Genomic DNA, 25,687 nt, shown 5'->3' on the forward strand with positions numbered 1-25,687 from the left:
TGCACACCTGGCGTTAAACGCCCAGAATGGTGCCCATTCTGGCGTTTAACGCCCAAAGTACCCCTTACTGGCATTTTTTGGCCAGTAAGGTCTTTTTCTCTACTTTTTGCACCGAATCCTTCTGTAACTCTGTGAATTCCTTCATTTTTGATACTTGCCCTTGTAGAAACAAAACATATAACCTGCTAATGACTGGGTTGCCTCCCAGCAAGCGCTTCTTTACTGTCTTTAGCTGGACCTTCACTGAGAATCACTCAAGTCTCAGTTTTGAGCATTCTTGCTCAAAATTGTTTTCAAGATAATGCTTGATTCTCTGTCCATTAACAATGAACTTTTTGTCAGAGTCAGCATCCTGGAGCTCAACATATCCATATGGTGATACTCCTGTAATCACATACGGACCCCTCCAACGAGATTTAAGCTTTCCTGGGAACAATCTGAGCCTAGAGTTGAATAGCAGAACTTTTTGTCCTGGCTCAAAGACTCTGGATGACAACTTCTTGTCATGCCACTTCTTTGCCTTTTCCTTATAAATTTTTGCATTTTCAAAGGCATTGAGTCTGAACTCCTCTAGCTCATTTAGTTGGAGCAATCTTTTTTCACCAGCTAATTGAGCATCCATGTTTAGGAACCTGGTTGCCCAGTAGGCTTTATGTTCCAGTTCCACGGGCAGATGACAGGCCTTCCCATACACCAGTTGGTATGGAGAGGTTCCTATAGGAGTCTTGAATGCTGTTCTGTATGCCCACAGAGCATCATACAAACTCTTTGCCCAATCCTTTCTTCGAGCTATCACAGTCCGTTCTAGGATTTTTTTTAGCTCTCTGTTAGAGACTTCAGCTTGCCCATTTGTCTGTGGATGATACGGAGTTGCCACTTTGTGGTTAATTCCATATCTGACCATAGCAGAGTATAGCTGTTTATTGCAGAAATGAGTGCCCCCGTCACTGATTAGTACTCTGGGAACACCAAACCTGCTGAAGATGTGTTTCTGGAGGAATTTCAGCACGGTCTTGGTATCATTAGTGGGTGTAGCAATTGCTTCTACCCACTTAGATACATAGTCCACTGCCACCAGAATGTAAGTGTTTGAGTATGATGGTGGGAATGGACCCATGAAGTCAATTCCCCAAACATCAAACAATTCAATCTCTAATATTCCTTGTTGAGGCATGGCATATCCGTGAGGCAAGTTACCAGCTCTTTGGCAACTGTCACAGTTACGCACAAACTCTCGGGCATCTTTATAGAGAGTAGGCCAGTAGAAGCCACATTGGAGGACTTTAGTGGCTGTTCGCTCACTTCCAAAATGTCCTCCATACTGTGATCCATGGCAGTGCCATAGGATCCTTTGTGCTTCTTCTCTGGGTACACATCTGCAGATCATTCCGTCTGCACATCTCTTAAAGAGATATGGCTCATCCCATAGGTAGTACTTGGCATCTGAAATTAATTTCTTTCTTTGCACTCTGTTGTACTCCTGGGTATGAACCTCACAGCTTTATAATTTGCAATATCTGCAAACCATGGAGCTTCCTGAATGGCAAAGATTTGCTCATCTGGGAAAGTCTCAGAGATCTCAGTAGAAGGGAGGGACGCCCCAGCTACTGGTTCTATTCGGGACAGATGATCAGCTACTTGGTTCTCTATCCCTTTTCTGTCTCTTATTTCTATATCAAACTCTTGTAGAAGCAACACCCATCTTATAAGCCTGGGTTTTGAATCCTGCTTTGTGAGTAAGTATTTAAGAGCAGCATGGTCAGTGTACACAATCACTTTGGATCCCACTAGATAGGATCTAAACTTGTCAATGGCATAGACCACTGCAAGTAACTCTTTTTCTGTGGTTGTGTAATTCTTCTGTGCATCATTTAGAACACGGTTGGCATAATAAATGACGTGCAGAAGCTTGTTATGCCTCTGTCCCAACACTGCACCAATGGCATGGTCACTGGCATCACACATTAGTTCAAATGGCAATGTCCAGTCTGGTGCAGAGATGACTGGTGCTGTGACCAGCTTGGCTTTCAGGGTCTCAAATGCCTGCAGACACTGTGTATCAAACACAAATGGTGTGTCAGCAGCTAGCAGGTTGCTCAAAGGTTTTGCAATTTTTGAAAAATCCTTTATAAACCTTCTATAGAATCCTGCATGCCCCAGAAAGCTTCTGATTGCCTTTACATTGGCAGGTGGTGGTAATTTTTCAATTACCTCTACCTTTGCCTTATCCACCTCTATTCCCCTGCTTGAAATTTTGTGCCCAAGGACAATTCCCTCAGTCACCATAAAGTGACATTTCTCCCAGTTTAAAACCAGGTTAGTCTCTTGGCACCTTTTCAGGACAAGTGCTAGGTGGTCAAGACAGGAGTTGAATGAGTCTCCATATACTGAGAAGTCATCCATGAAGACTTCCAGGAATTTCTCCACCATGTTAGAGAAGATGGACAACATGCATCTCTGAAAGGTTGCAGGAGCATTACACAGACCAAAAGGCATCCTCCTGTAGGCAAACACGCCAGAAGGGCAAGTAAATGCTGTTTTTTCTTGGTCCTGAGGATCTGCTGCAATTTGGTTGTAACCTGAATAGCCATCCAAAAAGCAGTAATAATCATGACCAGCTAGTCTTTCTAGCATTTGGTCTATGAATGGTAAAGGAAAATGATCCTTTCTGGTGGCTATATTGAGCCTTCTGTAGTCAATACACATACGCCACCCTGTGACTGTTCTTGTAGGAACCAGTTCATTTTTTTCATTATGAACCACTGTCATGCCTCCCTTTTTGGGGACAACTTGTACAGGGCTCACCCAGGGGCTATCAGAAATAGGATAAATAATCCCAGCCTCTAGTAATTTAGTGACCTCTTTCTGCACCACCTCCTTCATGGCTGGATTTAGCCTCCTCTGTGGTTGGACCACTGGTTTGGCATTATCCTCCAACAGGATTTTGTGCATGCATCTAGCTGGGCTAATGCCCTTAAGATCACTTATGGACCACCCAAGAGCTGTCTTGTGTGTCCTTAGCACTTGAATCAGTGCTTCCTCTTCCTGTGGATTTAAAGCAGAGCTTATAATCACTGGAAAAGTGTCACCCTCTCCCAGAAATGCATACTTCAGGGATGGTGGTAGTGGTTTGAGTTCAGGTTTGGGAGGCTTATCCTCCTCCTGAGGAATTTTCGAAAATTCCTTTGTTTCCTCTGGTTCTTCTTAATCAGGCTGAGCATCCTTGAAAATGTCCTCAAGCTCTGATTCTAGACTTTCGGTCATATTGATCTCTTCCACTAGAGAGTCAATAATGTCAGCGCCCATGCAGTCATTTGGTGTGTCTGGATGCTGCATAGCCTTTACAGCATTCAACTTGAACTCATCCTCATTGACTCTCAGGGTTACTTTCCCTTTTTGTACATCAATGAGGGTTCGTCCAGTTGCTAGGAAAGGTCTTCCTAGAATGAGAGTTGCACTCTTGTGCTCCTCCATTTCCAGCACCACAAAGTCAGTTGGAAAGGTGAATGGCCCAACCTTGACAATCATGTCCTCTATTATGCCTGATGGATATTTAATGGAGCCATCAGCAAGTTGGAGGCATATCCGGGTTGGTTTGACTTCTTCAGTCAACCCAAGCTTTCTGATAGTGGATGCAGGTATTAGATTGATACTTGCTCCAAGATCACACAGGGCTGTCTTGGTGCAAGCTCCTTCTAATGTGCATGGTATCATAAAGCTTCCTGGATCTTGAAGCTTTTCTGGTAAGCTTTTTAGAATGACTGCACTGCATTCTTCAGTGAGGAATACTTTTTCAGTTTCTCTCCAATCTTTCTTATGACTTAAGATCTCTTTCATGAACTTAGCATAAGAAGGTATTTGCTCAAATGCCTCTGCAAACGGAATCTTTATTTCAAGAGTCCTTAGATAGTCTGCAAAGCGGACAAATTGCTTATCCTGTTCCGCTTGGCGGAGTTTCTGAGGATAAGGCATCTTGGCTTTATATTCTTCAACCTTAGTTGCTGCAGGTTTATTCCTTACAGAAGTGGTTGAAGAAGCCTTTTTAGAGAGATTACTGTCAGCACTCTCAGGTGTCTGATCCTCCCTTAGCGTCTGAACGCCAGGATTGGGTGAAGATTGGGCGTTTAACGCCAACTTCTCTCCCTTCTCTGGCGTTTGAACGCCAGAATTGGGCAGGGAATAGGCGTTTAACGCCAGCTCTCCTCCCTTTTCTGGCGTTTGAACGCCAAAAGTGCTCCTCTCTGGGCTCTTACTGTCCTCAGAGGGATTTTTAACAGTGGTTTGGTTATCCTCTGTCAATTGTTCCTTGTTTGTCTTTTTGCTACTTTGAGCAGTGTTATTCAATGTCTTCCCACTCCTCAGTTGAACTGCTTGGCATTCCTCTGTTATCTATTTAGATATCTGCTGTTTTGCCTGATTCAATTGCAGTTCTATGTTCTTGTTAGCAATTTTAGTCTCTTGGAGCATCTCTTTAAATTCTGCTAATTGTTTTGTCATCAGGTGCAATTGTTGATTAAGCTCAATCATCTGTTCTTGAGGATTAGGATCAGTGGCCACTGCCATGACTTCCTCTTTTGTAGAGAACTCATTGCTAGAGTATAAATGTTGATTTCTAGCAACAGTGTCTATAAGCTCTTGAGCCTCTTCAATTGTCTTCCTCATGTGTATAGATCCACCAGCTGAGTGGTCTAAAGACATCTGAGCTTTTTCTGTAAGCCCATAGTAGAAGATGTCTAACTGCACCCACTCTGAAAACATTTCAGAGGGGCATTTTCTTAGCATACTTCTATACCTCTCCCAGGCATTATAAAGGGATTCATTATCCTCTTGTTTAAAGCCTTGGATGTCCAGCCTTAGCTGTGTCATCCTCTTTGGAGGGTAAAAGTGATTCAGGAATTTGTCTGATAACTGTTTCCATGTCTTTATGCTTGCTGTAGGTTGGTTATTCAACCACCTCTTAGCTTGATCTTTTACAGCAAATGGAAACAGTAATAGTCTGTAGACATCCTGATCCACCTCTTTATCACGTACTGTGTCAGCAATTTGTAAGAACTGTGCCAGAAATTCAGTAGGTTCTTCCTGTGGAAGACCGGAATACTGGCAATTTTGCTGCACTATGATAATGAGTTGAGGATTTAGCTCAAAGCTGCTTGCTTTGATGGGAGGTGTACAGATGCTACTCCCATATGCAGCTGTAATGGGGTTAGCATATGACCCCAGAGTCCTTCTGGACTACTCAATTCCACTTAGGTCCATGATGGAGAAAGGGAATATGATATGAATTCACAAGCAAAGTATATTTTCTTTTTTTTTTAAGGTGACCGAAAAATAAAATAAAATAATTGGAAAATAAAATAAAATTTCAAAAATTAAAAGAAAATAAGATCAAAGCAAATTGAAAACTGGATCAATCAGTTAATTAAAAAGATTTTAAAATTAGCAATTAAAAAAAAAAGATATGATTGAAAATTATTTTGAAAGAGATTTGATTTTTTTTTTTTTGAAAAGAGGAAAGAGAAAAACAACAAAATGACACCAAACTTAAAATTTTTAGAAAATCAAACACTAATTTTCGAAAATTTTTAAGGGAAAAACACAAACAGGACACCAAACTTAGAATTTTTAAGGATCAAAAAGGGACTAAGGACATGCAAATTCGAAAATTAGAAGAAAAATAAAAGCATGCAATTGACACCAAACTTAAAATATGAAACTAGACTCAACTAAAAGACTCTAAACTAACAAAAATAAAACAGTCCTAATCTAAGCAACAAGATAAGCCGTCAGTTGTCCAAACTCGAACAATCCCCGGCAACGGCGCCAAAAACTTGGTGCACGAAATTGCAATCACACTTTTGCAACCCCGCACAACTAACCAGCAAGTGCACTGGGTCGTCCAAGTAATACCTTACGTGAGTAAGGGTCGATCCCACGGAGATTGTCAGCTTGAAGCAAGCTATGGTTATCTTGTAAATCTTAGTCAGGATATCAATAATTATCAGGGTTGATTGTGAAAATTAAAAGAACATGAAATAAGTACTTGTTTTGCAGTAATGGGGAACAGGTTGAGGTTTTGGAGATGCTCCATCTTCTGAATCTCTGCTTTCCTACTGTCTTCTTCTTCAAGCACGCAAGACTCCTTCCATGGCAAGCTGTATGCAAGGGTTTCACCGTTGTCAGTGGCTACCTCCCATCCTCTCAGTGGAAATGTTCAACGCACCCTGTCACGGCACGGCTATCCATCTGTCGGTTCTCAATCAGGCCGGAATAGAATCCAATGATTCTTTTGCGTCTGTCACTAACGCCCCGCCCTCAGGAGTTTGAAGCTCGTCACAGTCATTCAATCATTGAATCCTGCTCAGAATACCACAGACAAGGTTTAGACCTTCCGGATTCTCTTGAATGCCGCCATCAGTTCTAGCTTATACCACGAAGATTCTGATTAAGGAATCCAAGAGATATCTACTCAATCTAAGGTAGAACGGAGGTGGTTGTCAGGCACACGTTCATAGTTGAGAATGATAATGAGTGTCACAGATCATCACATTCGTCAGGTTTAAGAACAAGTGATATCTTAGAATGGAATCAAGCATGATTGAATGAAAAACAGTAGTAATTGCATTAATCCATCAAGACACAGTAGAGCTCCTCACCCCCAACCATGGGGTTTAGAGACTCATGCCGTAGAAGGTACACAAAGAAACGTGTAAAGTGTCATGAGGTGCAGATACAATGTCAAAAGATCCTATTAATAGTGAACTAGTAACCTAAGGTATACAGAAATGAGTAAATGACGTAAAAATCCACTTCTGGGTCCACTTAGTGTGTGCTTGGGCTGAGCATTGAAGCTTTCATGTGTAGAGGCTTTTTCTGGAGTTAAACGCCAGCTTTTATGCCAATTTGGGCGTTTAACTCCAATTTTTATGCCAGTTCCAGCGTTAAACGCTGGGAATTCTGAAGCTGATTTGCAATGCCGGTTTGGGCCATCAAATCTCGGGCAAAGTATAGACTATTATACATTGCTGGAAAGCCCAGGATGTCTACTTTCCAACACCATTGAGAGCGCGCCAATTGGGCTTCTGTAGCTCCAGAAAATCCACTTCGAGTGCAGGGAGGTCAGAATCCAACAGCATCTGCAGTCCTTTTCAGCCTCTGAATCAGATTTTTGCTCAGGACCCTCAATTTCATTTAGAAAATACCTAAAATCACAGAAAAACACACAAACTCATAGTAAATTCCAGAAAAGTGAATTTTAACTAAAAACTAATAAAAATATAATAAAAACTAATTAAAATATACTAAAAACATACTAAAAACAATGCCAAAAAGCGTATAAATTATCCGCTCATCAACCGCGTAAGAGGCTTGCCGCTATACCCTCAAATTTGGTCAGAATTAGTCAAGTCAACACAAACAACTCACATTCTGGGGCAGATGAACTTAAGCGGGGTGATGTGACGGTGAACACAATAGAGGAAGCACTAAACTCAACACAGGTCATACCATCACCTATTTAAATCCACGTTACATGATATGGCATTTACATAAACCCTCATGTATTTGCAGGAAGGCGCTTTGTGGATTGCTGGAACAATTGTGGCAATCAATTCTGGCAAGGATGATTGGTTTTACAAATCATGTAGAAAGTGTCCGAAGAAGGTTGAAACACCAATTGGAAATAGATACGAGTGTGGAAAGTGTGGCCACACTCACGGAAGTGCATCGTTAAGGTTTGTGTTCAGATTTACAATATGTTTTCGATGGACTATGTTATTGCAATTTACTAAGTTGTGCAATTTATCTAATAGGTTTAAGGTTGAGGTGATGGCCTATGATGGCACTGGTAGCATAACACTGCTTCTATGGGATCGAGAAACGGTTCAACTATGTGGTAGACAAGCAGAACAGATCAAGGATGAGGAGGTTCATAGTAAATTATAACAAGTATTATGTCATGTACTTTATATAAATGTCAATGAAATAAACTATAACTTTAGACTTTTGTGATTTAATTTCAGGAACTTTATGCTGAAGGATACCCTGCAGCTCTTGAGAGCCTGTTAGAAAGAAAACTTCTTTTTAAGGTGAATGTCAAATCCTCCAACATCAAGCTCTATGACCAGGTGTATACAGTGATGAAGGTCTGCGAGGATGATACAATTTTTGAAATGCATCTCCCAAATAAAACGTTCTCCACTGTAACTGTATGTGCTAAAAGTTTGTAGGTTCCTTGATTATATTGAGACTTTGAGCAGTTTATTTGGCTATAATATCTAAGTAGGAATATCTCCAATATGGTTGTAGGATACCGGGTGCAGTAACTCGGTGGATTTGTCAGCAGCTATGGTTGATATCAACAATCTTAGTGATTCTCAATATTCTGTGGTAACTTTTGTGCTATATACTTTATAGAACTGGTTATTTTGTGTTAAATCTGTAGGAAATTGACAGTTTTTTTTTCATGGGACAGGATGTTGTGGAGGATAGTGTTACAAGCCTCAAGTACAAAACTCCAGCCAAAACAGCTACCATAGTTTTAAAGCAACAAATTCCCATCAACATTGAGAATGAAGAAGAACTGGGGTTTTCAACCAACAAACTTACCCGAAATCGTGGAAAAAGACAGAAGATGCAAGTTCATGATAGCAATGAATGAGCTTTATGAAATACTTATTTCAGAGATATCTATAAACTGTTTTTTGCTTAGCTATTATTGTCTTCATGTTTTGATAATGTTCTTATTAGGGTTATTTATATGTAACTAAAATTAGTAATGAGGATTTACAGTCTTAACATTAGAGATATTGATTAAGATGGATTCTATATGTTTTAATAGTATTGAATGACAACTCAGGCACTGGATTTTTCTTCACGTGGCATTAATAGTGATTTCATATATTTGTGTTGTGTTAAGTTACATAATAAAATGACTAGCTAAGTAATAGAAAAAAAAAGTCTTATTATATGAATAATAATGGATACTTTATACAATAGCAATGGCTATCGCTAAGTCATGCTAGAATCAGACACTATTTTCCATAGGGAAAGGGTCAATACTTGATTAAAGCTAAAGTTTTAATTGAATCATAAACCTCTTTAAGTACATTATCAAACAAGTTTCATTAATAGTCAATGCCAATCATTCTAAATTTGACAAACCAACAAGCTAGATAACAATAACTATCCACATATGAGTATTAAACATTACACATAATTGATGTGATCATAGTTTCGTAGTTGCCAAAGAACCATTAAGCAAAGAAGTAGGGAGAATTTGATAGGTATCTAATTATAAGAGAGTGTGTACATATATGCAGAGGTATTAGTGCTAAACTAATCAATTTAGCATTAGCCTATCTTGCAAATTTTGTAAAATATAATCATGATATATGTAACTAATAAAGTGGCATTACAAACACTGTTGCATTTTTTATAAGTGTATACTTATAAGAGAGTGTGACACTTTTATGCAAAGGTGAGAATTTGAGAATCAACTTATCATTTTAATATCTTATGATTGATGTCATTAATGTAAATATATGACAAAGCCAATTAGTCCATGTTATTGAAGTATTGTAATCAAATAGACGTGAGACATTTTTATATTCACATGAATGCAAAATCAGCAAGTATGCTGGATTTAAACAGATGTAGTGCTAACAATTTTAGCTAAGTTTACAAACCAGAATCTCGATCCTTAATGTAGTGCCAGTTCTAGGTTCAGACTACTAATGCCCACAAAGACCAAAGGAAAAATGTGTCATATACGTCATTTACACATCTAACTATATTAAATTATGTGGAAAGGTCAACTTACATAGGGAGTGAGAAATTATAATTGATGAGATGGATAAAAAAGTTACTTTTTCCATAAAAGTGTTCTATACCAAGCTGTTAAAACCTTATCAGAACTATATAAAGCAGATAAATTGCATCACAAGATCTTTAACATATCTACATTGAGTTGTGTGGAACAAGTTTCCAAGAGGTTTTTAAATGTGACTTTATTTTGGAAACGATGAAGAAATATGTGAACTATTCGGTGAAGTTTATTCATAGTGAAGGAAGAAACAAAATCTTTATCCACACCATAAAATTAAAACAAGTAAACCTTTATTGTCTTTCTTGAAGAAGGGGATAATGTAAGCCAAATTCATGCAAAGTCATAGTGTGAAACACGATGTACAATTTGATCAAAGAAAAACAAAACATGGTGTGAAACACGATGTGTATTACGATGTGCAACTGTAAAGGACTTCATTAGGGTTACAATGTGCAACCTTTGTTCTACATATTTTGGAAAAGCGATAAATTTTAGATTTAGGGTTAACCAGCAAAAACGCTATCAAATTCTTCAAAGGTTGAAAAAAATGTACCCAAATTTTATTATGGACAAAAATGTCTTTTAATAATTTAAAAATACAATAACAATACCAACAGTAAATATATATTTTTAAAATATGTCTTTGAGATTGAATTTTGATGTAGATTTTCACCAGCATAATTAAAAAAATGAGATATTATTATTCTTAAGATTTGGTAATTTCTTTCTAATTATATAATTTTATGTGATTTATTAAAAGAATTATTAGTTGTTAACCAAAAAATTATAAAAAAATATATACTCAACGAAAAATCACCAATTTTTATGTATAATAATATCTTATTTTTATAATTACGCTTAAAAAAATTATATCAAATTCAATCTCCAAGGTATTTTTTTAAAATATACATTTACTGTTGGGTATTGTTATTGCGTTTTTAAATTATTTGAACGCATTTTTATCGATAGTATAATTTGAGTATATTTTTGTCAACATTTAAATCATTTGGAGGCATTTTTGGTGGTTAACCCTTACATTTATATCAAAATTCACATCAAATATAATTCCCAAAAGAATATTCATTTAAACAATACAAAAATATCATGTAATAATATAAAATACTAAGTAATATATATTAAAATTCACAATAAATATAACCATCTATTTTGTTAACATATCAGAGCATATACATTTAAATCATATAAAAATATTAGTTGATTTTTTTATTCTATATCCATACTGATATATTATTAGGCATTCACGTAATTATTATATTATTTTGTAAAGAAATAAAAAATATGAATTTAAATATTAGTAATAATATAATAATAATAAATATAATATTAATCAAGACCACCAATATGTTAACTTTTAACGAGAAAATTTTTAGACGAGTCTTCCGAATGGTATTTATACGCTTTTTATGAGTTTTGTATGATGAAAACTGCAATGTAATTATTTAAAATAAGACCATCAACCCCTTCATAAGGTATTATATATTTTATAGTCTATCTAATCATTATTCAACTATTTAAATAAAAAAATAAGCTTGATATTTAATAACATTGTTACTGGCAACAACCACTATCAAATTTGTTAGTTAAACAGATACATATGTACATAGATAGAAATACACAATTCTTTGTATTTTTAAAGAGTGTTAACTAAATTAAAAACGTTATATATTATGAGCCCAAAGAGTTTTTTTTTTACAAGTTAATATTATAGTTTAGTAGAAAAAATAATCACCAATATAAGCTTAAACTGAAAAAATTTTCTAACTGAATGGTATCATAATATTATATAATTTTTGGCAGAACTTATTTATTTATATATATATATATATATATATATATATATATATATATATATATATATATATATATATATATATCTAAAATTTTGTTATTTGGTGATACTAAATTTTATAATTTTCTTTCACACATGAGTTAATTAAATCGTTTCATTATTTTAACTTGGGGTCAAATCTAATTTTTTTATGGGGGTATATATATGCACACATTTACTGTCTAACATTTTTTAAGAATGATAGTATGGGCACTTGATCCCACAAAAATTCACATAGATGCATAATTAATTTTAATATATCTTTAAATTGTATCCCAAGTAAAGGTTGTTTCTTAAAAAAAGTGATAATACCATGAATGGTTAACTGATTTAGACCACTTATCTGTAAATTCGAAAGTGGACAACAGTTGGATTCAATTATATTTATATGTGGTAGCAGGTAAAGCAAAATCTCTATCACACATATAGGAGAAAATATGCATACAATGATAAAAATGTCACCCGTCTACAACTATCAAAGGACATGATTAAAGCTGCCTTAATGTTTTAGTGAAAATGCAGGACTTTGTTCAAAGTCGGTTTCTTTGGGAAACGATTAAAGAAAGCCTGGACTATCCTGAGAGTTTAAATGATGGTTAAGGTAATAGTAGATAGGGTGGCTCATTTTGACACACATCAAGAGCCTCACCATTTTAAATCAACGCTGATCAGATACGCTGCACTTAAATCTGAGGTATCAAGTTGACACATCATAAGATATTTCAAAGTGACTAAAGCTCAAAATGGTGAAGTAGGATTGAAATGAAGCATTTTTTTTCTGAAAGATTTCAATTAAATAAACGAGTTGAATGCAGTGAGTTGGCATAGTCTGAATTAGACAAAATGGCACACCTTCTTATAATATAACATGATAAATAAAGATGAATACTTCATCGTAAATCTGTCAAATTTAAGCAATTATCTGTATATTTATCCCCATCTTTGTTTACATGGGGTTCTGTTCAAACAAGACTGCTATTATCTTTTTTGAAAAAAGACTTTGTCCAAGCCAAAATTATGCAAACTAATGATGTGAAACACAATTAGTGCATTGACCCAGTAAAACCATAAGGACCATCGAAAAAAATGCAATGTTGATATGTTCCCAGGATTTGCATTAATTCACTAACAAAGAGAAGGCAAAAATGCATTTTATCGGGAATATAGCAGCAGGCAATATTTAAATAAATATAAAAAAAACTCAACATAAAGTAGGACATTCCAACATAAGATAATGTAGCACCTTATGAATCATACCTGTTGAGGTATGTAGTCAAATAAGTTGTCATTTCTATTTGTGCAACTGTAAAAGAATAAAGAGGTGTGTGATCTCTATTTTTGTATTTAGATACTTTTAAGAGATAAATATAAATTGTGGATCATGATTAACAAGGCATACAATACAGTCGGGCTTTCAGTTACATGAGAAGACTTAACATTATAAAACATATTCCACTAAAAAATTATTTCTCATACCAAGTTATAAAACCAGTAATGGTGAACCTTATCTAGCAAATGCCAATAATATCCAATGGTCATTCAATTATGATGCAATAACATATAATACACAATGGGTATGACACATACATAGGCTAATGACACATAGAATGAAAAACAGGTCACCAATCTATTGAAAGAACTTGATTAAAGATTTCGTGATTGATTAACCAAATATAAGACTCATTGGAGAACTTATTCACAATCATAGGTTCTAAGGTGCTGCTTCCAATACACCCTTAGCAGTTTCTAATAGAAGGAGTTTAGGTGCCAAAAGAGTGCCCAAGAGAGAAGACTTATAGTTAAATACTTTAATTAGCTAATGTCCCTAATATCCAATGGTCATTAAATTATGATGCAGTAACATGTAATGCAAAATGATTATCACACATGCATAGGGTAACGACACATATAGAGAATGATAAAAATCTCATCAATATAAAGAACTTTTTTAAAGTTTTCTTGATGGATTAATTAAATGCAAGACTCATGGCACAAGTCATACACAAAATTAGGTACTACTCTGTTGCTTTCAATACATCCTTAGCAGTTTCTAAAAGAAGTATATGAGGTACCCCAAATAGTGCACAAATGACAAAAAGTGTAGATAAATACTTTTACCCATTAATGTTACTAATATCCAATGGTCATTAGATTTGCATGGATGATAAAGCAATTGGCCTGTGTTTATTAAGGTAATCACAAAGCAATGTCTATTCATGCATAGAGTCAATATAATCTTATTTAAATATTTAATATAAATATCTTATTTTGCAGTTTGTTGTCTTACCCATTGCATGACACCTTCTAGATGTCAATATAAGCTATTGATATTCTCATTCAAAACATATATATGTCATGAGTTGTGAGAAAGGTTACAAGAACCATAATTTCTACTCAAAAACACTAAGAGCCATTAGCGGCTCCGTAATAAACTGTATATCTAGAATGAGTGACACTCCACCCAATATGAAAAAACTTCCACACCTTAGTGAGGATCTTATCTGGAAGATCATGGTGAAGGCAGATCCTAAGACAGTTGGACAGTGCAGAACGCTAAGCAAGGGTTGGAATTTCAGGCTGTGTACTAATTTGTTCGTGAAGGCAAACTATAAGGAAAACAAAGATCGAAGCAAGAGTGTGATCGTAGGCATTGGCTATCCCCCAGGTGATTACAACTCGATTTGGTTCGTTCGAGCGTATCTTCATTCGGGTCGCCAGGTTCAGTTCAATGTCCCAATGGATGCTAACCAATATGGCTTCTATTCAGTCATTGGGTCTGAGAACGGAATCATATGCATAAAGATCTCATTGGGTGGCCTTAATTCTCGGCTTCTTATATGGAATCCATTATCGGATAAGAGGCGGTACGTAACCGATGAAGCAAGCAAGCATTCCGCTCCTGCCGTTTCTCTATATGCGTTTGGTTTTTTGGAGGATGAAATCGAGTACCGTATTGTGCATGTCTACAAGCGTGCATTTAGACAAAGAAATATGTCATGGTCTCTTTACACTTCATTTGAACGAGAATGGACTCATTCCGGTATGTTTAAGAGTGATGTCCAGAAACTTAGGCCCAAATATATAGTGCACAATGGGATAGTCTATTGGATTAGGTGGCAGGGAGCTAATTTCTTTGAGCCAGCATCCATAGTCACGTTCAACCTCCGCATCCAGATGTTCCATGAGGCAAAGATCCCCCCAGACGTGCCATCTGATTACAACTCACTAACTTACTTCAACGATGGTGTCGGGTATATTTCATACCGTAATCTTGCATTCAGCAGGCAAGTCCTGGTCTGGCAAATGAAAAGAAATGGTGATCACAGCATCCATTGGGAGAGGATGATTAGAGTTTCTGGTCTTGGAATCCCATACACTCCTTCATTGTTCTTAGGCAATGACATAATAACAGTCATGGAGTGCAGAGACGGGTCAGAAAGTGCAAATGATGCCGTGCGAACAGACTTCCTGATTTCGAGGCTAAAATATATGGAATCAAGAAGGGAGCATTTGGTTCAACGCACATGGCAGGAACATGTTAACGTGAAGACAATTACAATGCATTCAGATGGGCTATACATGGTTTAGAGTTCTATGATCAATTTAGATGATCTTCCTGAGTTTTAAATGCAATTTATTTTGTTTAGTTTGCTTATTTAGACAATAGGGTAGAATATATGTAATTAGATCCCTTGTGTTTCAATATAACCATCTATTGGGTTCGTTTTGATTTTGAAAGAGTTATCAATGTTAGTTTGTTAATCAATGTTATGCACTCTTCTAAATTTTGTAACAACTTAAAGGTTTAGGGTTTACAGGTTTCTTTATCATTTTATTTTTGATATTAAAGTAGTAGTATTGGTTGTAGCAGGTAATATATATGGTTAACTTCCTATATATATCTATTTGTATATACTTAATTTTTACATATTTATCTGTAAATTTATTAAGAAACGCCACCTTAATTTAATATCCCTAATACTAAGTTGACAATGGTTATCTATTATCAATAATAAATACATTACCTAGATCTAACTAAACAGAATTGATTGATTACACTAATATCATTTTAACATAAAAAGTATATTCGGCTCATAAACAAGTTATCATATACTGGACTTTATAAATTTTGTATATGACATATTCACACCCAAGGCTAAGAACGACTTTAAACTATGGTTTATAGACATGTACAATAACTAAGCCTTATAAGTACGATACCTGGGTTTTATAGAAAGAAATAATTGGCTGTGGATGATTTGAAAAACAGATAATATATTATGGATCATCTTTAAAAAGAAAGTTAGGATGCCTTGTGGAGGTGTGTTTAGTAATAGGTTGCTAAAATTAGTCTGATTTAATGACTATAAAAAAGATGCTACATAATTCATAATATATACCAATGATAGCTAATAATAGGGTAGTAAAAAATGATTTATAATTATATATCATATGAATTTAGTCTTACAGCATGGTATTTAACCGGTTTATATCAATAAAGGTTTAATATCATGATAGATGTGGAATAAAGTAGTAACAATGAGGCCAATCAATGAACAATATAGTATTTTAAATTTTCACATAGGTTTGTAAGACCAACTTAACCGTATTAAAATTACCTGGCACACCCATAGTTATCATTTATAGTGTATTATAAGATTTGTGGCAGTGTACCCAACTGGATCAAAATATCATAATTAGGGAGCACCCAAAATACATGTTATATTCAGTAAAATAGAAGACATGATTATTCAACAAATACTAAGCTAAAGTTATAAATCAGTCGTGCTTAAATTAAAAAAAAACTTATGGAACCCACACAAACATTCAATTCAAATGCCAACATAGTTGAAAGATTTTGTTCAAAGTGATAGTTTTCATACTAGATAATATCAAATAAGACTAGATAAGAGCAAAATATTATTCTACTACATTAATCAGGAGCCATGAGTTGCAACACTACTAAACGCAAAGAAATTCCACAATAGATAAGCTGCACATACTGTGAAAATTCATGAACAATTAGGAAATAGCTTCCAACCAAGCACAGAATCCATGCTAATGCTAAAATATACAAATCATACAAAGAGTATATGAATCTGTATAACAGTAAAAACTTACAGTAACCTATTTTACTTCATCAACCGAAAAAATTGTTCTATAGCACAAGTTTTCTGTCATAAAAGTAGGTGGGATCTGTGAATGGGTGAGTATCTTGAATAAAATTAGTACCCACTTTTATGTACTCATTTAAGAATCCATCTATCATCTACTCTAGAGAGGTCAATCCCTTCAATTCATGAATCAATATATGATTCAGATTCACAGATTCAGTGAATGTTATCCTGTATTCATTTTGTACCAACTTTAAAGATGATATTTATTGAAGTCAAACATTTATACTAAGATGATATATATAAGTCAAACATTTATACTAAGGTTCACAACAACCCAAGATTAGATAATTGTAAGAAATATTTTAAATATAACAGTGTAGCAAATAAGTTATTTTTTTAAGTGTTTTTACTCCTCCCTTATATAAATTAATTCTATCCTCCCTTAACAGAAACCCGGGAATATTTAACCGACACCTTGGAAAAAGAGAAAAAAATTGGCAGGACTGAAGTAATTAATCTCCAACACTTTGAAGCATCCATTGAAAGTTGAAACTTTTACTAAGTTTTCTAGATTCATAAAGTCATAGCACTAACCTGAAGGATGGTATCAGTTCCATATTCTTTTCTCCACCTTAACATGTCTTCCCACATTTGAATAGTCTTCTCAATGTCAAAGTCCTTTGCTTTCACAAACCTACCACAGCCATAGTTAGCAATTTTTACATTCAGCTTGATCCACTGTTCCATAGTTAGCAGTTGTAGTTTATTACAAGATTTGATTGAGTATACCCAATTGGATCAAAACATGATAATCAAGGAGCACCTAAATACATGTGAATATATGTATAATAACAGACAAATGATGAACTAAGTTAAAGTTATAAACCAATTAAGCTTAAATTCAAGTATATATATTCTTATGGAACCCGCAGAAATAACCAATTCAAATGCCATCACGGTTGGGAGATTGTATTCGAAGTTATAGTTATCATACTAGCTAATATCAAAGAAGACTAGATAAGAAAAAAATGTAATCCTTAACACAGACATAGTTACTTTCGATGTGTTTGTATGCTTAAATGGTCTTATTCATTAATTAGGAATTATATCTAATAGCAAACTACCATGAAGTTTCCAGTTAGAAATATATGCTTAAATGGTCAATCTTACCGCATTAGCATATGTCTATATGTAAATCTCGCAGCCCTTGGAGATATTAACTCTGTGCCCTTTAACTCTACCCAAGTTGCCAGCTTCAACGACTCCGCTCAATATGTCCGATCTGCATTTGCCTACATTAATATGCGAAACTATAAGGCCTGCGCCTTAATCTTTGTTTGCAGAATAAAACTTCAAAACCATGAAAACTACTAAATTCATATATGAGGTTTAAAAGTTACAACCAGAGAATTTAAACCCCCTAAATACTAAATAGATATAGAATACATGACACTTAAGCATTGATGTATGGTCCTAAACTCAATATCAACCAAGATTAGTTTATTATATGTGTTAGATATTTTTGTCATATCTGTTTATAAATAATGAAGAACTGCTTTTTGCCCCATTGTAAAATGGATGCAGAGCAGTCAAGGACTCGCAAAATAGGAATCACTGTCATACATCGACAAGAAAATAACAAAGGTACGATATTAAATGGCTATGAATTTCACTATCCAAAAATTGAATAGTTTACAAGTTCACTTAACTACAAAATTTAAGCCATTCTTAGCAATATACATCAGAATTGGGGAAAGATATTTAATAATATATATTAAATTTTGTCAAAGTCGTTCTAATAATGAAATGATCTTCCAATGCATGACACAGGTGGAAGGACTTCAACAAGGGATGCTAGAGTTGCCAGTTGTAAGGAACAGGCAAGCAAGGGTATGTTGAGAGATATTCAAAGGATCAATTTATTATTAAAATTGCAAATTATATTTATGCATGTAATTAATGGATTTTTCCATTCATGTTAATATTGAAATTTTAGAGTATTTGCACATGGGAGATGCAATGTATATATGCGAACACTGCTATGCCTTTTTTTGGTACGATGAAAGGATAAACAAAAGTTATAACACAGACCAACCAAAATTTACGATGTGTTGTAAAGGAGGTCAAGTCCAACTGCCACACCTACCAGAAGCACCAAAAGTTTTGTATGAGTTGTTGTTCAATAATAACCCCAAGAGCAAGCATTTTCGTGATAACATCAGGTCATATAATAGCATGTTTCAATTCACTTCAATGGGTGCCAAAATAGACCGCGGTATAAATACTTCTAGAGGTCCACCTACATTCATTCTTTGTGGCGAAAACTACCATCTAATAGGTAGCCTAATTCCACCAGAAGGGAATAATGCGAAATTCGCCCAATTATACATAGTTGATTCACAAAATGAGGTGCACAACTGGATGTCAGCTATCAGGCAAGTATCTATAACCTTTTTATTTTACTTAAAATATTTTCAAAGGTTTAGATCAAACTAATTAACCTTATATAATTGAGCGTTGTTTAAAAAACTTGACATTATTTAAAACATGCAGGGGTGAAGATAACAAAAACATAGATGAAGACATTGTAAGAGATCTTAAGAAGATGCTAGATGAAAAGAATGTGTTGGTGAAGGCATTCCGCATGGTTAGGGATTCAATGGGCAAAGAATCAAATTCAACAATTAAACTTAGACTATTGGGAAAAAGGGGAAAGGATGGTAGAAGATATAACTTACCATCAACAGATGAGGTTACTGCATTGATTGTCGGTGATTTTGACATTGACAAGACAGACAGAGACATTGTTGTGGAGACACAGAGCGGAAGATTACAAAGGATTAATCAACTCAATCCAGCATATCTGGGATTACAATATCCCCTGCTATTTCCTTATGGCGAGGATGGATACAAGGAAGATATACCGCTAAACAAAAGACACCATAACCGTGGTAAAGGACGACAGGAGGTGTCGATGAGAGAATTTTTTGCTTTTCGTATACAAGAAAGACTAGCCGACGGATCTCCACTGTTATACTCAAGAAGACTCTTTCAACAGTTTTTGGTTGATGGGTACTCCATGATTGAGTCATCAAGGCTAAACTACATACGCAGTGACCAAGAGAAATTAAGGTGTGAGATGTACAAGGGAGTAAAGGAAGCAGTACTGAATGGAGAAACAACGCCGTCATCATGTGGCAAGCGTATAATATTGCCTTCATCATTCACAGGTGGACCAAGATACATGATACAAAACTATCAGGATGCAATGGCAATATGTAAGGTTGTTGGTTATCCAGACCTCTTCATAACCTTCACGTGCAATCCGAAGTGGCCTGAGGTTGAAGACTTTTTGAACAATAGAAAGCTGAATCCACAAGATCGACCCGACATTGTTTGTAGGGTTTTCAAGGCAAAATTAGATACACTAATTAAAGATGTCCGAGCAAACAAAGTTTTTGGTAGAGTTGCTGCAGGTATGTCCAATCAAAACCAATTATGTCATGGTTCAAGTTTCCAATAGCAATAGCTGTAATGTTTTATGTATGATAGTCTATTTGTCATGGATTTGAATTTTTCATTATGAATCTTGCAGTGGTATACACAATCGAATTCCAGAAACGTGGGTTACCACATGCACACATTCTACTATTCTTACACAAGGATGACAAATTTCCCACTGCCGAAGATATTGATAAGATTATATCAGCTGAGATACCCGATAAAAAGATAGACCCGGAATACTTTGATGCAGTCGAAAAGCACATGATGCACGGTCCATGTGGAGTGGCAAGGAAAGATTCACCATGTATGGAAAATTCTAAATGCATTCGACACTTCCCTAAGAGGTTTGTTGAGAGTACTACTATCGACGATGATGGGTACCCGGTATACCGACGAAGAGAAGATGGAAAGACTATCAACAAATCAGGAGTCGATCTTGACAATCGTTATGTTGTACCACACAATAGGTTTCTACTCATGAGATATGGTGCCCATATTAATGTTGAGTGGTGTAACCAGTCAAGATCTATTAAGTATTTGTTCAAATATGTGAACAAAGGTCATGACCGTGTAACGGCTTCATTTTATAAAAGTGCTGCAGACAAAGAAAACATGGATGACTATGATGAAGTCAGTATGTACTATGATTGCAGGTATATTTCTCCGTGTGAAGCTGCTTGGAGGATCTTTGGTTACAACATACACTACAGGGATCCCTTGGTTGTTCGTCTAGGATTTCACTTACCCGATGAACAAAACTTGATCTTTAAAGATAATGAAAAGCTCGATGATGTGATCCGAGAAGCATCTGTCAAGGAGTCTATGTTTCTCGGTTGGTTTCAAGCCAACAAGATCTACTCAGAAGCAAGGTCGCTCACTTATGCAGAATTTCCTACACATTTTGTGTGGAAGGCAAAGGAAAGGGTGTGGTTGCCTCGGAAGAGCCATGCTGTAATTGGAAGAATCTTCTTTGTGCCTCCTGGATCTGGTGAGAGATATTACCTAAGGCTACTACTCAATTACGTTAGGGGACCAACTTGCTATGAAGACATTCGAACTATAGACGGTGTTGTATACTCATCATTCAAAGATGCATGTTATGCACGTGGTCTTTTAGATGATGATAAGGAATATGTTGAAGCAATAGTGGAAGCAAGTTATTGGGGCTCAGGTACATACTTAAGGAATCTTTTTGCTACATTGTTATTTTCCAATTCAATGGACAGACCCGAACATGTATGGGAAGAAACATGGACTTTATTATGTGATGACATACTTCATAGACAGAGGAGACTACTCGATAATCAAGGTATATATAAACTTTGTGGCATTATAAGAATAGTGTGATTAATTATGACATAAGAATTAACAGCTACATATTTATTGGTAGAATTTTTAAAATACAAGTGTATATCAATTTATGTACAACTAGCTATGGCTTGCTTAAACATATAACTTCATAATTAATAATAAATAGTATGAATAAAGAGGATATGAAAATAAGATTTAATAGACATGGTATTAGATTTATTAGTGATTTGGACTCATTTTATTAGATTCACTTTATTAAAGAAAATAAAATTTCAAAAAATTTGACCAATTGTTGGAAGCAAGGTTTTGCAAGTGTTTACGATTTGAGTTAACAATTTTTTCTTAATCATATACATGATTTGACATATATGTTGCTATTATGTACACAGAGTTAATCCTCACAGAAGACGAGATCAAAGATTTGACCCTAATGGAGATTGAGAATATACTTAACAAATACAACAAGAGTCTGAAAGATTTTCCACCAATGCCAATGCCAGATACAAACCAATGTAACAATTTATTGTATCCCAATGGCATGAATAGGTTAATTTGCGATGAACTCAGATACGATCGGCAAAAACTAGCTACAGAGCATGTAACCTACTTAGGACTATTAACTGATGAACAAAAAGAAGTATATAACAAAGTCATCACTACAGTTCAAACCGACAAAGGTGGAGTATTTTTCCTTTATGGGTACGGTGGGACAGGAAAAACATTTGTTTGGAAGACACTAGCTTCTGCATTGAGGTCTAGATCACATATTGTTCTAACAGTTGCATTTAGCGGGATAGCATCACTTTTGTTGCCTGAAGGCAGGACAGCTCACTCACGTTTCGCAATACCGCTTAACATAGATGAATTCTCAACATGCAATATTAAGCAAGGGAGTGCACTAGCTGAGCTTTTGATTAAGACAAAGTTGATAATTTGGGATGAGGCACCTATGGTAAATAGATTCTGTATTGAAGCTCTTGATAGGACCATGCGTGACATATTAAGGTTCAATAACAAAGATAGCTTGGAGCAGCCATTTGGAGGCAAGACAATTATTTTTGGGGGAGATTTTTGCCAAATACTTCCAGTCATCCCGAAAGGGTCTAGGCAAGAAATAGTCAATGCCACTATCAACTCATCATACTTGTGGGATGACTGCAAGCTTTTGACACTTTCAAAGAACATGCGCTTAAAATCAAGTGATTTAAATTCAAGGTCATCTGAGTTGAAAGAATTTGCTGATTGGATACTCAGTATTGGTGATGGCAGCCAAGGGTCACGATCGAATACAGGTGAAAAGGTTGTCATTCCCGATGACATATTGGTTTCCGATTGGGTAGACCCAATTGAAGCAATATGTAGAGTAACTTATCCTGAAAGCTTTTCAGGAAGAAATATTGACCAACAGATTGAAGATCGAGCTATCCTTGCACCAACACTACAGTTAGTTGATGAGATCAACAACTACATGATGAGTTTAAATCCGGCTGAAGCGCAAACATATTTTAGCTCTGATAAGGCATGTCCCACAAAGCCTAATAATGATTTATTGGCTTCAATACACACTCCTGAACTCCTAAACACAATCAAGTGCTCAGGTGTCTCTAACCATGAGTTAACACTAAAAGTTGGAACACCAATTATGCTGTTAAGAAACATTGACCACTCCGCAAGATTGTGCAATGGAACACGATTGGTTGTTACTAAACTTGGAAAACACATAATTGAAGCACGAACGTGTGCGGGAAAGAATAAGGGGCAGAAAGTGTTTATACCAAGGATGACACTAAGTCCTTCTGACCATCGAATACCATTCAAATTCCAACGGAGACAATTTCCTATTATGGTTTCATACGCGATGACTATAAACAAGAGCCAAGGTCAGTCATTATCAAAGGTTGGGTTAATATTGAAGAAACCCGTATTCACACATGGCCAGCTCTATGTTGCTATCTCCAGGGTGACAAATAAGGAAGGACTCAAGATTTTGTTGTGTCATGATGATGATCAAAAGAAAGAAACAGAGAATGTCGTTTTCAAAGAAGTATTCAGAAACATATGTTGAACATTACAAGTATTCCAGGAAAAGATCCAGCAGTCATCGGTTACACAAACGAGGTACTTGCTCCTACCAACTAAGTTGTTGTTTCATGTTACAATTTTCTTAAAAAGCGATTTTAGGTGTAGAGAACTAAATCAGTATACAATCAGTGCCTTTGGCAGGATTTAACCAAAGTAAAACTATTCTGAATTGTATGTTTTGCATTATAGGAACTATATTACCTTTATTGTCCAGGTAGAAGGTTTATTGGGGTGATATGCAATCTGATGTCCTCATTATAGCCCTACCCTGAAGTCAAACAAATGAGTAGTGTTACAAATAATGCCCATCGAGACCCTGTATAACTCTCAGTTAGCTACCGACACAATTTCAGTATAACAAACTAATGACAGTTGGATCTGTGCTTAATAATTTATATACCTCTATAGAACAAATTTAATTTCATTGTACCATCCCTTTGATTAGGAAAATAATTAGACTTGATGTCCAAATACATACCACGGAAATCCTTGAATATTTAGGAAATAGCTTCCAATTAAATAGCTTGATCCACCTTCCCATAGTTATCATTTGTAGTGTATTATAAGATTTGTGGCAGTGTACCCAACTGGATCAAAATATCATAATTAGGGAGCACCCAAAATACATGTTATATTCAGTAAAATAGAAGACATGATTATTCAACAAATACTAAGCTAAAGTTATAAATCAGTCGTGCTTAAATTAAAAAAAAAAACTTATGGAACCCACACAAACATTCAATTCAAATACCAACATAGTTGAAAGATTTTGTTCAAAGTGATAGTTTTCATACTAGGTAATATCAAATAAGACTAGATAAGAGCAAAATATTATTCTACTACATTAATCAGGAGCCATGAGTTGCAACACTACTAAACGCAAAGAAATTCCACAATAGATAAGCTGCACATACTGTGAAAATTCATGAACAATTAGGAAATAGCTTCCAACCAAGCACAGAATCCATGCTAATGCTAAAATATACAAATCATACAAAGAGTATATGAATTTGTATAATAGTAAAAACTTACAGTAACCTATTTTACTTCATCAACCGAAAAAATTGTTCTATAGCACAAGTTTTCTGTCATAAAAGTAGGTGGGATCTGTGAATGGGTGAGTATCTTGAATAAAATTAGTACTCACTTTTATGTACTCATTTAAGAATCCCTCTATCATCTACTCTAGAGAGGTCAATCCCTTCAATTCATGAATCAATATATGATTCAGATTCACAGATTCAGTGAATGTTATCCTGTATTCATTTTGTACCAACTTTAAAGATGATATTTATTGAAGTCAAACATTTATACTAAGATGATATATATAAGTCAAACATTTATACTAAGGTTCACAACAACCCAAGATTATATAATTGTAAGAAATATTTTAAATATAACAGTGTAGCAAATAAGTTATTTTTTTAAGTGTTTTTACTCCTCCCTTACATAAATTAATTCTATCCTCCCTTAACAGAAACCCGGGAATATTTAACCGACACCTTGGAAAAAGAGAAAAAAAATTGGCAGGACTGAAGTAATTAATCTCCAACACTTTGAAGCATCCATTGAAAGTTGAAACTTTTACTAAGTTTTCTAGATTCATAAAGTCATAGCATTAACCTGAAGGATGGTATCAGTTCCATATTCTTTTCTCCACCTTAACATGTCTTCCCACATTTGAATAGTCTTCTCAATGTCAAAGTCCTTTGCTTTCAAAAACCTACCACAGCCATAGTTAGCAATTTTTACATTCAGCTTGATCCACTGTTCCATAGTTAGCAGTTGTAGTTTATTACAAGATTTGATTGAGTATACCCAATTGGATCAAAACATGATAATCAAGGAGCACCTAAATACATGTGAATATATGTATAATAACAGACAAATGATGAACTAACTTAAAGTTATAAACCAATTAAGCTTAAATTCAACTATATATATTCTTATGGAACCCGCAGAAACAACCAATTCAAATGCCATCATGGTTGGGAGATTGTA

At 35.3% G+C, this 25,687-nt stretch overlaps 3 protein-coding genes and 1 pseudogene across 3 annotated transcripts; 3 read left to right on the forward strand and 1 right to left on the reverse strand.

The window, feature by feature from the left end:
* The window catches only part of LOC140183530 (uncharacterized), a 210,884-nt pseudogene extending 209,767 nt beyond the window's left edge, over window positions 1–1,117 (reverse strand).
* Window positions 1,118–7,366: 6,249 nt separating this feature from the next.
* Window positions 7,367–8,656, forward strand: LOC112790789 (uncharacterized). Its single transcript, XM_025833346.3, has 5 exons — window positions 7,367–7,730; window positions 7,809–7,923; window positions 8,019–8,204; window positions 8,305–8,385; window positions 8,471–8,656. The coding sequence occupies exons 1-5, from the start codon at window positions 7,555–7,557 to the stop codon at window positions 8,654–8,656; spliced, it is 744 nt and encodes a 247-aa protein (XP_025689131.1). The 5' UTR covers window positions 7,367–7,554.
* A 5,371-nt stretch (window positions 8,657–14,027) lies between these two features.
* LOC140183531 (uncharacterized) lies at window positions 14,028–15,260 on the forward strand. The gene has a single exon (XM_072231977.1). The coding sequence runs from the start codon at window positions 14,028–14,030 to the stop codon at window positions 15,258–15,260; it is 1,233 nt and encodes a 410-aa protein (XP_072088078.1).
* A 2,654-nt stretch (window positions 15,261–17,914) lies between these two features.
* Window positions 17,915–23,669, forward strand: LOC112779175 (uncharacterized). Its single transcript, XM_025823422.1, has 7 exons — window positions 17,915–18,124; window positions 18,340–18,433; window positions 18,620–18,679; window positions 18,786–19,224; window positions 19,343–20,265; window positions 20,385–21,464; window positions 21,994–23,669. Exons 1-7 carry the CDS (start codon window positions 17,915–17,917, stop codon window positions 23,667–23,669), a joined length of 4,482 nt encoding a protein of 1,493 aa, XP_025679207.1.
* Window positions 23,670–25,687: the final 2,018 nt, after the last annotated feature.

The sequence above is a fragment of the Arachis hypogaea genome, chromosome 3, assembly GCF_003086295.3.
Source record: "Arachis hypogaea cultivar Tifrunner chromosome 3, arahy.Tifrunner.gnm2.J5K5, whole genome shotgun sequence".
NCBI lineage: Eukaryota > Viridiplantae > Streptophyta > Magnoliopsida > Fabales > Fabaceae > Arachis > Arachis hypogaea.